Raw genomic sequence first — 16,232 nt, forward strand, 5'->3', positions numbered from 1 at the left:
CCAGATGTATTGACTGACAGCGGACAGCTGGACGACTGATCAGTGCGGTTTGGATTAAAACTGCCCCAAATCTCAGGACAGAGGAAGAAGGAACGAGGCTCCCACACACAGAGAGACAAACACAAAGCAGACAAAAAGAGGGCAGAGAGACGCACACTAATCTGACCCTGCCAGAACTGCACTCGCCAGATGTTCGACTAGTAGACCTGATCCAGTTGCACCAATTTGTATATATATCCTCTCTCATCTCAACTCAAAACACATGGATAACAGCACACTGAGGTGCATGCAAGTTTTTTGCAACTTGTATGCAAAAATAAATAGTACTATGTCGATGATGAAGTGGTATTTTCTCAATTTTCCCATTTTTTTTTCTTTGGCGTGGTTCAGTAGAGCTCTGTAGCTGCATATGTGTCCACACATTGTCACCATATGCCGACCTTTCCACGGCAAATGTTTGTTGTTATTAGCTGACACTTGTAAATCCAAGTCTAGCTGTCCCCATACAACCTCACACTTGGTTTCTCTTTGTAGAAACCAAACTTTCATTTTGATTTAGTGAACTGCCACCACTGAGAAATGTGCCCAACGTGATTAGGGAGAGCTCATTTTCAATTACCCAAATACGAGAGGAATTTCAAGTTTGCTGATAAAAAGTTATTAGCGGAGAATTGCCCCGATAAACAAAAATAAAGCTGTCAATGTTTTTGGTGCGCAGCCAGACATCCCACATGGCCTACATATCAACTATGCGTGAGAGTCCTGAAGCACTGGTGGAAAAAAACTATTTAAAATGCACCCAGATCCAAAAAACAGAACCCAGAACTGCAGCGCATTTGCTATCAGGAAACTGTGCAGCCAGCTGCAAATGTGTACTTTAACTGATGCGATCCATTAGTTCCTTCAGATGTGGTCTTTACTTATTGTGTCAGAATCCATGGGGATTGCTTCCAGGTTCATTTGCATGGGTTTGCTGAGTTTTTCATCATGAACAGGAGGCTCCATGAGAGACTTGGAAACAGTTTTTTCCTACAGGCTTTCTTCGGGTTGAGATGTTCCACATTTCAAAAAGGAGAGTCCGTGTTTACTCAAGGTAACCAAGGATGGATCCCACATGTGCTTATTCTGCAAAAATTAGCTTAGTGAGCTATAAACTGGAGACAATATGTCTTCTCTGTTTTTCTACATTACCAAGCACCTGCATTTATCATGAAACAGCAGGAATGTTGGCAGAGGCTTCTAATAAAGTTAAAAAAAAAAAGACTGTAAGAGACGTCCCAGTCAGATTTGCCAGGGTTTATGAACCCTTGTCTCACTTGATCATTTGTTGTTTGGCAGGCAGTCCCACAAACACAACATCAAAGTCTTAACACAAAACAAGTGACATAATCATCGAATACATGCCATACTCACCTGTTCAACTGCTGGTTAATGTAAATATCTAACCAGCCAAACACATGTGAGCAACACAGTGAATTCAGTCATATAGACATGGTCAAGATCACTTGCTAAAGTTTAAACTTTAGCATGAGAGAGTTTATGAGCCCTTGCCTGCATCACAGCATCACTTCTTACTGTACTTGGGTATACTGAGGTGATAAAGGGATGGATGTGGTCAACAACAATGCTCATCTCATGAGATCTTCTGATGGCCGTTTCTAGCAGAATAACACACCATGTCACAAAGGTCATATCATATCAGCTGGTTTACTGACAATGACAAAGACTTTGTGCTTATATGGCCCCCACAGTCCACTAGAGCACCTATAGGATGTGGTGAAAGAGGACATTTTTATCATGGATGCGCAGCCGACAATCCTGCAGCAACTATGTGATGTTATCATTTCACTATGGACCAAGCACATTGTTGGATTTACAAAAACTAAACTCTACTTGCATGAGTTGTTATTCTCATGTGTTTATAAAAAACTGTAGAGAAGCTTCTTGTATATTTTTTGTAAACAGTTAAATATTGTACATGAGAAAAAATAATAATAATAACAACTTGAAAAATTTACTGTATTTTATTATCACAAGTCTCTGCACTCAAAGGAAAAATGCAGTCTCATATTGCAAAAATAAGTACAGTTGCCTTTTAGTAATATTTTCTCATTATATTTCCTTAGAGGCATCAGCATGACAGTATTAAACTGTGTATAATTTGCTATATTTTTATATCATTCTGCTGCTGAAAGTAGGCATGGATACTGTAGGTTTGAAATGCCACAAATTCATATTGTTTCTTTCAACAGTGGCCAAAATACTGTACATGTCATAAGAGGTAATAGGGTTCATCACCACAGTTATACGTCTGTTATATCTATTCTAGTCCACTGTCATCCAAAACTGGACAGCAGTCCAAACGTCAGCTGAAGTTTTTCCTTCCACACACACAGAGTAAGCCGAGTGTGCACCGCGTGTCTCTCGACACAGCAGAAGACTCCATTATGAATGTGAGGACACATGGAGGTGGTTTACTCCTCCGTTTGGCCCAGATCTGTCGCTCCCACTCCAGAGGCTCCATTGAGTCTCATTCTCCTTCTCAGGAAAGGCTTTCATTTAACAATAATCCCCATTGCCCGTTGCCACAGAAACATACTATGTTATGTTTTTCTTAATTTTTCTTTATTTCCTCCCATGCAACATAGGTTCACCTCTCTCCACATCAGTTCTCTGCCTGAGTAACAATCAGTGTGTCCTGGCTGGCTGACTCCAAGAGGTCTGGTACTACAGACTTTTGGATGCCCAGTTAAATCTGTGTCAGCATGTCGGTTCCTGGATCAGTAAAACAGATGTGCAGAACCAATAGCTCACCCAGATGAACATTATTAGGTAGAATCAGTCCGTACATTGGTCAGACTAGACACGAATCCAGCTATTACAGGCTGAGGGATCATTATTTTGGAGCATCATTTTTCCTTTTTGAATTTTAAGACATTCTAAATATTAAAGCTACTGTGTGCACAACTACAACACAAGTTTCATGTGTAAATTGCTTCTTTACTGCTAATATGTGAAGAGTAACTTTAAAAAAAAAAAAAGTGTTCCCCGACTGTCTGCCCAAGAATTTCCTGCGGACACTTTTATAGGCTAGATGTTTATAGGCTAGTTTCTGTTCATCATCCAGCACCTTTTCTCAATTAGAGATCTGCACAGTAGTCAAATATTGCTGCTCTTTATAGGAGGTATCAGAAATGCTAGTTGGTTAAATACATTTTTATTTTATTAACATATAACAGCCTTTTGTTCAAAAATGCTATAACTTCACTTGCCTCAAATTAGGGTTGTAGCCCCAAGTAATGTGCCAATGTTGCCAATTTAAAAGTGTCTAACATAAAAAATGTAATTTGCATTGTTGCACAAAGCATTTTTAAGTGTTGCATCTAGTTATGGAAACCTACAGTGAGGCACAAACCCAAGTTCTCAGCAAACAGGCCATCAAAAGTAGCCCTCTAACAACTATCTGAACTACAGTTTTTTCAAAAGTGGACGAGCCCTGCATCATCTTTCTGAACTAGTCAAGTGGTTTTAAACTTTCCTCCCTACTTCTCATTCAGCACATCAATCTGTAAGTTTCATTTTTAGCTGAAATATTTACCGCACAATAAGCTGTGGGTCACTTAGTCCTATCAACCATAAAAACTGCCATGATTTGGCTAAGTGCTCCCATATGACAGCATGTTTTTAATTTACCCCAGAAATACTGGTCCCTGCTGGCATTAAAGAGGTTTCGTTAATGTCAAAGCCTAATTTGTGTAAGTACTTTTTTGTACGGCCATGTACAACATATCAAAGGGCAACCTGTTAATCCCTCAGAAATTACTGTGTTGACCTCGCAGCTGTATAATATGAAAGGCTTTCCTCTCTCCTGATTGAGATAATCAGTGTCTTGATTGCTTTTAAGCTTGAATTTTCGTCAATCAAGCCAATAAATATGCTGCAGCTACAGGCAGCTAAGCTTTAATGGCTCATGCATTATTAAAGAACACATTCAGGGTATAATTCTGTGAGTCAGCTTGAAAAAAAATCACTACTGGGGAAACATCTGCTTTGATAAGCTTGAATAATTTTCTTATCATAAACGGAAGTTCCATTGATCCCCTGAATTGAATTTAACAGTGGAGTGATATATCCTGCAGGCAGTAAAGTTTAACACTCAGCAGTGCCAGAAGCAGTCCTGTGGCCACACCAGTCAACACATTGTTGGGAGACAGAGAGAAGCAGGAAATCTGAGGAGAGTGATGGAGACAGACAGGAACAAAACCAACCAAGAGACTGGAAGTGAGCAAATGGAGAGACAGAAACAGCAAAGCTGTAAAGCCATGACCTGTTTGCAGGGCAGCTGAAACGAACAGCAGCCTTCTCCATTGACGCAGTTGTGACCTGATCCATGTCCACACCATGGGCACATGCAAGTACAGTTATCCTAGTCTGGCACAGAGACCAGACCTTCGACCTCTGCCAACAGCGATAGGGACTGTAGTGCAAGGGTGGGCTGCATACTGGAGAGGATGAGCTTCTGAATTTGTAGTGGCGATTGAGACATGGCCTCACCCAACCATCAAGGCATCCTCTGTAAGAAATCCCCTTCTAATTCGAGACACTGATCTCGTATTGTTTGGCATAATGAGCAGCAAGAAAACGAACTGGGCTGGACAAATCCTGGATTAATTCTTATGACAGATGTGATTTCACTTTAAACTATCCAGTTTGTAAAATGTTTGGAGAAGGGCAAGGCTTCTGTTCAACAGCCATGAGACTGAGAAACCACTAAATAGCACACAAATCTCTTTCATGGAGACTAATATATAAGTTTATGTTACTATTTGGTGCATGAACCGTCTGCAGCTGTGTTTCACTCTGTTTTTCCAGTTTTTACATGGTTTTAAAAGCCAATTCAACTCCACCAAAAAACAAACATGGGAAGCACAGCAGTCTGAAAGCAGGATAAATGTTGTCTGTGTAGGTTCTCAGTCATCCAGGTTATGGTAGTCTTAAGAGCTTGATAAAAAGGACAATAGACTTTGTTAAGTTTTCTAAAGATGTTTCATTTCCCATCCAAAAAGCTTCTTCAGTTCCAAACTGCTTAGAGGTGAAAAACTTTCATAAATTTTCCTCCCCTGCTGAAGCCCCTGGACGTTTAATGCTTGCAAGACTAATGCATTGCAGCATCCAGAGGAAAAACCCTCCTTGATTGCACTTGATCATCAGGATGTACTCCTGCAACTCTATATATTGGTTTAGATAAGGATGCTGGCTTGATAGAGCCTGCGGGGAGCGCTGCACGTGATGCCTACTTGCTTCACAAATCAACACAATTCACCATCACAAAAACTAACGTCCAAAACGAAGCCCTAGAAAAGTTCAGGGCAGCCCTGTGTGAGTGTGAAAACATCTGCTCCACTGCTAAAACAGCTTACTTAATCATTCATCAAGTTGAATCTATCTTTACTCACCACCAGTTCGGAGAAACGCGCATGCAGCTCCTCAGCAGGCGGCATGGGCGCACTGAACTCCAGCAGCTGCAGTGGCACGGTGTCCTTCAGGTTGATCTCCGGGGGCTCGCTGCTGCCGAAGCAGCACAGGAAGCCCAGGCCCTGTCGTGTCCTCTTCCTGGGGGGCATGATGGCTGTGGTAACACAGGTGGCAGTGGTGGTGCAGGTCCAGGAAGATAGAGGAAGGGGCCAAGGGGCAGGGAGGGGGAGTGGAGCGGAGGACGAGGCTGCTATCTAGGGGGCATCATCTGGAAAAGAGAGAGAGAAGACCAAGCAAATGACTCTCAGTTACTTTAAAGTGGATTTAAAGTTTCCTGGATCTTTAACCAACACATTTCAAGAGTTTAATGATGGACAGCATGTGACCTCTGGTGAGCAACACAGCATCTGGGAAGTTATAAGTGATGTGCACTGGCCTGTGCAGTGCCTTTAATCTATAATAATTTATTCCAAACTATTCGACTTTTGGATTGAAACAGGGAAAAATAAAAATTTTAAATCAATCCCTAATCCTAATCCCCCTAACCCCAAAAATCTCCTAACTCTCTGGTACCCCTACAACATCTGCAACACAGTGATTGCACTTTCTTCCATCTCAGTCCTCAAATGTGACCACAACAACCCCACCAAACAGTTGTTCAAACCTTCTGTTTTAAAGATGCAGCCAATCAGAATAAAGTTGGCTCAAACTACAGGTGAGGGCTGAGGGAGCTAAAGCAGCTTGTCTAAGTCAAAGAAGGAACCAAGATGCTAAATCTTATAAGACAAAAAACAAAAAACGTTATTCTGTGCTGTGAATCATGTAAAGCTGCTCTCCTACAGTCTCAGATTTATAACACGCTAAGACAAGTGAGCATGACATTTTCCCCGCACAATAAATTATTGATTTGATTCTCAGTCAAATACAGCACAGGATTCATGATGTTCCCAGATCTTTAATGCCTTATGATGGCCTACACGCCCTGTGTCTCCTGTCGATGTTTCCTTGCAAAGAAATTATTTGTAGTGTACAGGAAGTTAAGCCATTTACGTTTCCCGGAGCCCTGTTTGTTTGGCATAAATACAGGAAGATATGAGCAGCAACAGCCACCACATAAATAAACAATACAGTTCCATGTACAGAAACTGCTAGAATGACTGGAAATGCACATTAACTTACAGTTTATCCAAGCCTATTCTTTATCCAGATTGCCTTTACTGTGTCCTTAAAAACATGTCCCAAGGACTGTAGAGATATTCTCGCTGTGTGGCAACAGGAGTCTTGACGTTAGTTGCTCTTATACCACAACAAAGAAAGCTCTTGTCCATGAGTACAATAGCGACTGTGCAGTATTTGTTGCCTGTGTGCATGTGTGTCTTTGTGCCCTGGCAGTGCCTCCCCCCCTTAGACAACAGTGAGTGACACCCTCTACCAACATGAGCGAGGATCGAATGGTGTAAAACATCCTGGAGGATTTCCTTGATGCTACGAAAAGAATCTGGGTGGTCTTCACTGCGTGAATAACACACTCTTTACACTGTATTATGTCCTATCAGATGCACACACAGTTGGCAGAGCGCTTCTTTATGTAACAGTTAACTGCATTTGTGAATGAAAGGACCTCAGGCCTGTTGTGCAAAGCCCTTAGGCATGCAAATCTAGCAGAAACATTTGACCAAGAAATCAATTTGGGAGCCATTTATGGGAACTACAAAAAGTGTCCAAGATGTTTGGAAAGCAGAAGCAGGACCAGATTTTTTTTAAGCAACTACTCCCATGTGTTATGCTTCTATTGATATTCTCACATATCCTGACAAGCATTAAATAATATCTGGAGCTCTGCACCCATCTGTTCAACATGGCAGTGAAACTTCATGACCTCAGTTTCCAGAACAAGCCACAATCTACTACATCATGACTCTCTCACATGCAGATTTGCTCAGTGAAGGAGTTCTCACCGCACGGTCTAAAATTAGCCACATGGTAAATTCTTTATGAATGCCCTGGACCCATGACAAGCGCTTAAAGGGGAAAAAATGAACAGAGAAAACACTACATTTCCATTTTGCCCTTTTCGTCTTTTTTGCTCATTTGTTTTTTCCGCCTCCTTGAACCTGTGATCCTTCTCAGGGCAGAAGGAGCAGACCTACGAATGAATAAAAAGCAACTTAAAGTTTTCTTCGGTTTGTTGAACATGGAAATGCTTGTGTGTCCAACAGTGGGCTTATTTTTGGAATTATTCCATGTAATTCGCCTTCCAGTACTTGGACTGTTTGGTAGTCATTGCATCAGCGCTTCAAATGTGAATTCCAGCATGTGTGGCATCTTGTGCCTGTGTGTGCAGTATATTTAACTCTACCGCGGCATGTGTGTTATGATAGCCGAGGTGACAATCCCAGAGTCCGCCGCCGCTCAAATCAGGCGGGGACTGAACTTGGCTCAAGGTTAAAAATGAGCTATGTGCACCTATTCACCTCTGATATCTCCCATTCATTATTCTAGATCAGTTTGGATCATCCTTTATAACAACCAAATCCTTTTTACACCCACTCTAAGAGTCACAATCCAAGCCAAAATCCCCTTAGTGATGTGATATATCCAATCTATACATATTATGTACATTATATACCAAATTGAAGAATGGTAAAATATAACTACATTAAAAAAAAAGTCCATCCATTCATTTCAAAGGTTGCTGGTTCAGTCCCTGGCTGCTCCAGTCTGAATGTCAAAGTATTCTTGGGCAAGATCCTGAACCCCAAGTTGCTTTACGCTTATCAGAGAATGAATGTTGGACAAAAAACAGAAAAAAGTGCTTGTATAAATGGGTGAGAATGGGTGATGTATAAAATGCTTTGCATGCTCCAGTAGAGTAGGAAAGCCCAATTAAGAAGCAGTCCAATTACAGTGTTTCAAATTTAAGGTTTACCCAAAATGCACTTTTTCAAGCTTTCTCCAGTTATTATGCATGAAATTCCACTTGCACTTACACCATAACATAACTAAGATGCACAATAGGAAAAATATTTAAAATATATACGAGGGATACTTCAACAGGCTACACAACACATAATTCAAGGATAAACAACCTACTTTGAAGGACATCATGGAATAATATGTATAATTACAAAGAAAGCCACAGTTCTAAACATACAAACAATACCTGTAATACTCTGCCAGTAAAGTGTACAAAACAGAAGAGATGTTTTAGTCACCACACACTGGAACAGGAATATCCTCAAAATATTTCCCTTTGTTGTGCAATTTGTGTCATGTCTGTACAGCTTTCAGCTCCACTGCCATTTTTTTTTAGATTGCTCCTTGGAAGCCCTGTTCAAACCACTTACACTGAGCACTCTGCAAGTTCACTGAGAGGAAAAAGCAACTTCTGTTTCAACCTGAAGAGTCCAGAGTTTTTTAAGCCTGAAGGCAACACATGATGTGAGCCAGGAGCATGCTCATCACAGCATTGTGTACTGTAAAGGGAGAAACCATCAATGTGGAGTTCTACTGCAACGTCTGAGGGGGAGCATTCACAGAAAATGTCCTGAAATGTGGTGGTGCCAGCTGTGAGTGCACTGAAAACTATTTTCTACCCACATCAACACAATCTTTGTTCACCACCTGCCCTATTAGCCATATTTTCCTCCCCCGCAACTTCCTGAAAATGAAAATAAAATTGAATGATCACGTTTTGACATATCGGAGAAGCCCAAACACAACTGGACATGTAAAGGCTAGAAGAATAGTAGCTGTACAGAAAATGGTCCAGAGCTGCACAAGATGATGATCTTTACAAGCACTTTTTGATCACGCCTTATATGGACTTAGATGAGAATTCATAGTGGCGAGTTAGGAGGAAAAATGAGAGAGAACAGCACTTTAAAAAGGCAAGGTGGCAAAATTTGAATAAAGGCCCCATCAGGGAGATAAATCAAGGAGATTGGTTTAGCTCAGACTATAACAGTGACAGCTTGTTATCATTTTATTAGTATAAGATATAAGCACAGTGGCAAAGCTTTATTGTATGGAGTTAGTTATAGCTGCTGCCGACAGCTGGCCGAGCCTAATGGAAAAGAGGCCGCTCTACAGGGGTTTTAAAGCCATTCAGCAAAATGCACTGTCCAGTGTCTCTGTGTGTGTTTCTATCTTCACTCTCCCACTGAGCCCCACGTGCAGCCAGTCTTCACTCAGCACCAGGTCTGCTGGCCTGCTTCCAGCCTGTGCCCCGGGAAAGTGGGCCAAGGAATCCAAACATTATATACACAGAAAAAATATTGTATATACTGTATGGCAAATACAAAGAACCAAGACTATACCCATGACTATTTGTGTAACCTTTACTATGCTTTGTATGAAGGAGTCACCAGGCAAGCACAATCCAAATTGACCGTGTCCACTGCCATATGTGACCTGAGAGCCCCTCTTCATCCCCCAGCTTTTCATTTCTTCACTCCCTGTCATCTCCCATTATTCCTCTCTTTCAGGGTGAACGGAGTCCCTTCATCAACCCCCCTCTCACAGTAACATCTGTCATTTGTGCTTGCCACTGCTTACCATCTACTCCGTCCATCTTTAATCCCCATTTTCTGCTGTTCTGTTCCTTCCATTTAAATGCTTTCCATCCTTGACAAGCTGTTACTTCTGCCTGGGAGCATATCTCAATATGTACACTTTGCTTTCTTTCTGGGCAACAGTCGGGAAATGTTTAGCTTATTGCTTAGCTTATTAATGTATAGCTGAAAGGAAACGCAAACAACACAGTTTTAGAGGAGCTGGTAAGAATGAGGCTGCTTCTCTCTTGCTCTCAGTCTGTTTGTTGGTTTTGCTTTGAGTAGCTTGGTAGGAGAAGGCAGCCAATATGTAGCACAACTGGGAAGAAAGGAATATGTGAAACAGAAAAATATGAACTTTTTGGAGTGAATTATCTATTTAAATGCATGGTTGGCTAAAAAGAAACATTATCATCTAACATTTATTTTCTTTTGCTGTGCTCCTTATTTTTATAGCAGCTCCTATACATCCACATAAACACCTACCAGTGAAGTACCAACATGGATGCCCTGGACTTATGGGCATGTCGCTTAAAGCCACATCGTTGTCCCTGCAATTAGAACTGAACAATAGAAACCTGAGCGGAAAAATATGCATAAACTGGAGACATGCAGGTTAAAATGATAAAAGAATGGATAAAAATAAACTGAGAATAACCAAAAACTTGAAATACTTTAATGATAAACTTTTACTATTAAGAAGATTTTGAGAGTCCATATTCTTCTCTTGGAAACAGGTGAAGCTGTACCAAAAATGCCGACCCTAAATCACAAAGGCGTGTTCACTTCCGAACACGCCTTTGCTCATCTCTGGGAAACAGACGCATGTATGGAAAAGGAAGCTTTCACTGAAGAGCAAATGGTTTGCGGACCTCTACGGACTCAAAACATCTGTGTCGAAATGGGAATAGTTGCGCAGAGATTTGTCACTGCTTGTCAAGATAGAGAATTTCTGTACGAACACAGCCATGTCTGTAAAAGTCATGAACACAGACATATTCTGCTGTATGCCATTTATATAGCCAGACACTCATGTAATAAAATCAAATATAAGATTCAAATATAAGCAGACACTTTAAACCAAGAGATGTCAAGGAGAGAGAGAAACCTGCTCCCGTATCTCTGAAGGGTCTGAGCAGAAAGAGAGAGCTGGGAAGGAGACAAGGGAAGGAAAGACAGGAAGAAGGGAGGAAGAACGGAGATACTATTGCTGCCACTTCTCATTGAGCCTGCTACCTCATCCTTCATCCACAGTGTTCGGAAGTAGGTCAGTGGAAGAGGAGGACGAGGAGGAGGGGAATGCAGTAAGGAGAGACATGCTGCTGCTGTTGCTGCTGCAGGATTTTGTGTGTGTGCAGAAGACCGAAGAAGAGAAGCACTGGCTATCTGTGCAGAGATCAAACATCTGTGCCTGCATAATTTCAACCCTCTCCACAACATCTGCCAAACAACACAAAGCTGTCCGAACCAAATGCAAAATGAGATCGAAATCAAGATCTGTTTTTCACCTATTCCTCTTCCATATAAAAAGCTGAATTATCCACTTACTCCGAGAGGTCATTTTTACTCTGCACAATACACGCTCCTTAAAGATGCTGCAGTGAGTTCCTGCAACTCTTTCATTCCCCTGTCATTCTTTTTTTTCTCTATCCACCTTTACATCTGCAAGTATCTTTGTCATTTGCTTGCGAACACATTGATGGATGCATTGGATGCATGGATTCTAGTTGAGATACTTAGAGAGAAAGAATGGAAGTCAAATGCATTTTGGTGAAGGAGAAAAAAGCGACAATAAAACTAGTCGAGACAAATAACAAGCAGGATAGGCCATTGACTATGTTTTACAGAGGCAATGAATAAAAGATCAGAGGGAAGCATGTGGTGCACATTTATGCTGCACACATATTGTTTCTGGGTCCCACAAATGAGGACCATTCCTTTGGGGTGCTGGGCCATGCAGGAGGCGGGCTTATGTAAGCCAGTACCAGGGATGGGAGAGCAGTGCCACGCTGGCACAGACAGGAACAAAATGACTGAAAAAAGTGGCATTGTTGAAGCAAGCTGCAGGGACAGAGATGGCAAAGGTGGGATTAGGTTGTTGTTTTTTTTCACTTTATGTCCTACTTGATGTAGTGACACCAATAAATGCTGAGGAACAGCCATGATTCAATTCAATTCCAGTAGTTTGGGTTTTGGTCAGTGGTTGTTGATCAATGGTCATGAGAATTTGCATAATTATGATTAAGGAACTGACCTCACAGCCCATTGTTCCTTCAGTGGGCTGGTTTCAGTAATTATGCAAATGTACTGTTTATAAGATTGGAAAAACCTGCAGTCAGCTGAGACTGAAGAAGTCACTTGGATGAGTGACGAAACGTTTCTCCCAGAAAACGCTACGTACAGATGAACAGAATCAACTTTTGGAGATTTATTTTCCCTGGATGATTGAAAATGCATCAAGACGTCAATTCCAGTGGCACTCTAATTACAATTTTAATAATAGAGTTTCCCAATTGGTGTTGGAAATGACATGCATCATCTACTGGGAGGTAGTAAACATGGCTCAATCAACCTCATCTTGATTACTTATCATAGTAAAGAAAGAAACCACTTGAGGTTAGCTCCAAGAACAATCACCAAATGGGACGGCTAAACATAGAAAATCCTAAAATTCCATCTTTCTAAAAAAAAGAAAAGACTTGGCTAGATAAGCAGAAATTACGAAATCCTTACACTGGATTTCATGACAATGAAGAGCAAATGTTTGACAAAAGTCAACTGGACATGCAAACACAAAGTGTGATAATGCAACAGAAATCTTGTCCTGGCTGCATGTCTCCATATTTGTTGGTAGTCATATTTTCATACGTAAAACTTGCATCTGTCCTTGTATATGGATGTGAACTATTCATGTTGATTAATTTAACAGGGAGTAGCGATTCACCCAAGCCGCTGAAGACAATTAAGCCTTGGCTGTTGTTGCCCCAGACATGCCCTCTGCAGCATGCCCTGCTAACCCCTTTTACCGTCTGCCTGTTTGTCCTATGACTAATGGGCCGACCCTTTGATTCCTTTCTCCCCACACTAAAACCACTGGCTGCAAACCAAATCACCTGGGACACTGAAAATTCACTTTCTCAAGGATGTGGCCCACCCACGGCCCATGCTCCTGCCCCGGGGAGGGCATGTACACCACATACATCTTATTCTGTTAGAGTGAGGGGTTATGCTGTAATCATTTACTTAACAGTGACATATAAGCAAGAACTCCCCCCGCCCCCATTACAAGAGACATACATGCAAACACGTAAATGTAAGTTTGTTCTTTCTGCCAACAGAGATTAAAGTCTTCTTATTAATGCATCACTTCCTCAATTACAGGCAGTTTAGCACCATGGGTGGTCAGATTATAGAAATAAATAATGATTAATCTGAAACAACTGGCTTGAATAACAGACAGGATCCACTGGTGATCTAAATAACGTAAACTGTAAATTAGAAATACACAGTACACCACACACACTGTGACATGCATTCCCGAAGCATGACATCACCCATCTAAATCCAGTTTAGAGCTCCATGGTTAGCAGAGCCTCAGTTGACAAATGACCAGAGCTGACAGCGGAGGAGCTGCCATTATTTCACGGCACATTTGCATGCGCTGCATTCCTGTGCTTGTTCTGAAAGCACACATTCTGCGAGGGATTTCATGTTGGAAGGCCAACAGCGCTTTCATGAGAGTCTGTACACCGAGTGGCTTTCTCATGTGGACCTGGACAATGGGTCAGATTTGGTTGGAACAATTCTGCTGGGGCCCAATGGGGTAGGTTAGCGCAGTCTCCGTCAGAACACTGCAAGTGAACGTGCATCTGATCTTTAAGGGGACAGTTATTTTTAGCTATGACACCATGCTCTCCCTGTCCAGTATTAATGGCCTTTTCTATTAGGACAGTTGTCCTTAATTAGCATGTTTTGGGCTCTGAAGAAGTCACCTGACAGAGATAACCAAAGACATACCACCATGGAATTTAAAGATGGAGACTGTGCTGTATTTTTGGCTACAGAAAATATTCACTCAGAGAGAAAGCTAGAAGCAACAGAATGACTAGTTTATTCTGCATCCAACAACAGAGTACACCCACTAGCTCATAGGTGTCAAACTCTGGCCCGCGGGCCAAATTTGGCCCGCAGCCTAATTACATTTGGCCCACGAAGCCATACCAAATTACTATCAGAGCTGGCCTACTGGTATTATACAGCTAATATATATATTGTTTAGTATTAAGCTTTGCTTGTTCCATATTCAGTTTTCCAGCAAAACTTATATGAGTCCATAAGAAAAGATTCATTCTTATATCTAGAGGAAGATTTTTTTTTTCAATAAATATTAACGTTTGTTCCAGTTTTGAATTTTGGCCCACTGTGTATTTGAGTTTGACACCCCTGCACTAGCTGATTTAATTCACAGTTGGATGTTTTCAGAACTTAGCAGGAAGTCCATGATTTTGGTCACCTTTTGGCCACGTTTTCCCTTTCTTTGAAAAAAATTCTGGCTTTGTATAAAAGTGAAGTCCAATCTGACTATCACAGGGCACAGGGAAATAAAGAGTGACTTTTGATGACAACACAGTCTTCCTATATTTTCACTCACACAATACTGAAGCTAGATTCATGGACTCTACAATGTTACAGTCAAGCCTTGATCTACACATGGCCATCAAGAGTTTAAGGTCATTACAGATTAGGGTTGTCTGTGCTGGTATCCCTACGTGCATCTTTCAGGAAAGGACTTCAGAATCGGAAGATGGGAAACCCACCCTCCCCTTCACCCCCTACTAATTTAACTAATTCCTTCACAACCTTCTTGATTTCTTTGCTAAGTCCTCCCTTTAGTCACTTCCTTTCTGTCCTGCGATCAGATAAGAGAAGCTGCAAGACAGCTGATGACCGATTCAAAGATGTTATGTCTTCAGCCAGGACATACAGTCGTGTGAAAAAGAAAGGACTCTAAGCAGTTATGTAAAAAGTGAACAACACCCCATGATTCAACGTAGACCCACCTTAAGCAGCAATCACTGATGTTTGCACACATTTGTTTATGCATAGCTCTCTTAACGTCCTGCCACAGCATTTGAACTGGACAGATCTGGAATTTCTGGAATCTACTGCAAGACCTTGATTCATTTATTTATAAATTACTCTGCTTTATTATTTCTTTTCTGCTGTATTTGTGTTTGGGATCACTGTCTTTTTGCATGACCCAATTTCAACAAAGCTTTAGCTGTCAAACAGATTGCCTCAACTTTGACTCTAGAATACTTTGGTATTCAGTAGAATGCACGATCAAGTCAATGAATGCAAGATGAACATGTCCTGTGTCTGCACAACAAGCCCAAGCTGTCAACCTTCCACCAATGTGCTTGACAGCTAGTATGATGTGCTGTGTTGTGATGTTTGTATTATGACCAAACATCTCCACTTTGGTCATTTTTGGCCCACTGCCTCAAAAGACGTTTTTCACATGACTGTAGTGTGGCTCAAGACTGACTCACTGGGAAAATTTGTAGTGAATTAACACTTCTGAAACACATGACCCACAAGTACAAAGAATTTCATGGCCGCCCTCACATTTCTCACAATGGACGCAACAAACTAACAAAGACGGAACAACACAGAATAACACAAAGCAGGCATTTTTAAGTAGCTTCCATACAGTAACCCCCCCCCCCAAGAAAACAAAGTACCTCCACTTAAACTGCCCACAACCACAATTATTATTAATTACTTTAATAGTTTGTGGTTAATAGTGTTGCTTAAATATTTCCAGACTGTCTCCAAGGCAAATGCAATCAAATTTAGACAGAGGCATTTTTCATTTTATTTTGTTTACAAACAGCTCTGTCAGACAGCCAATGCAAGGATGGGGTAATTATATGGATTTGGCCCATGGTTATAGAGTCTTTACTGGTTATGTATATAAACCCGACAGACCATCTTAGAGCAGCCTACGTTTTACATCTATATGTCAACTGAGGACTCGGATGCTGTTAATTGGTTATTCTAGACAATAGAATCGTCAGACTTTCCCATGGTGTCCTCATTGTGCCATTTTACCGATCAATCAGTCCATCACATTGTAAATTTTAATCTCTTTCTCTCAGAGGTCCTATTAGCTTCTAGCCTCATTGAAAACAAACATATAAG

At 41.2% G+C, this 16,232-nt stretch overlaps 1 protein-coding gene across 9 annotated transcripts in view; it reads right to left on the reverse strand.

Annotated features, from left to right (window-relative positions):
* Positions 1 to 16,232, reverse strand: part of daam2 (dishevelled associated activator of morphogenesis 2) — a 115,427-nt gene that overhangs the window by 67,444 nt on the left and 31,751 nt on the right. For 8 of the 9 annotated variants that reach the window (XM_085142555.1, XM_085142560.1, XM_085142557.1 and 5 more), the window contains exon 2: positions 5,457 to 5,743. In XM_085142555.1, coding sequence (XP_084998681.1) covers positions 5,457 to 5,624 — 168 coding nt within the window. In that variant the 5' untranslated portion in view covers positions 5,625 to 5,743. Of the gene's footprint in view, positions 1 to 5,456; positions 5,744 to 6,654; positions 14,377 to 16,232 lie in introns of those variants that run through there. The other variant, XM_085142554.1, reaches the window with a different exon arrangement.

The sequence above is a fragment of the Neolamprologus multifasciatus genome, chromosome 19 (assembly GCF_963576455.1).
Source record: "Neolamprologus multifasciatus chromosome 19, fNeoMul1.2, whole genome shotgun sequence".
Taxonomy (NCBI): Eukaryota; Metazoa; Chordata; class Actinopteri; order Cichliformes; family Cichlidae; genus Neolamprologus; species Neolamprologus multifasciatus.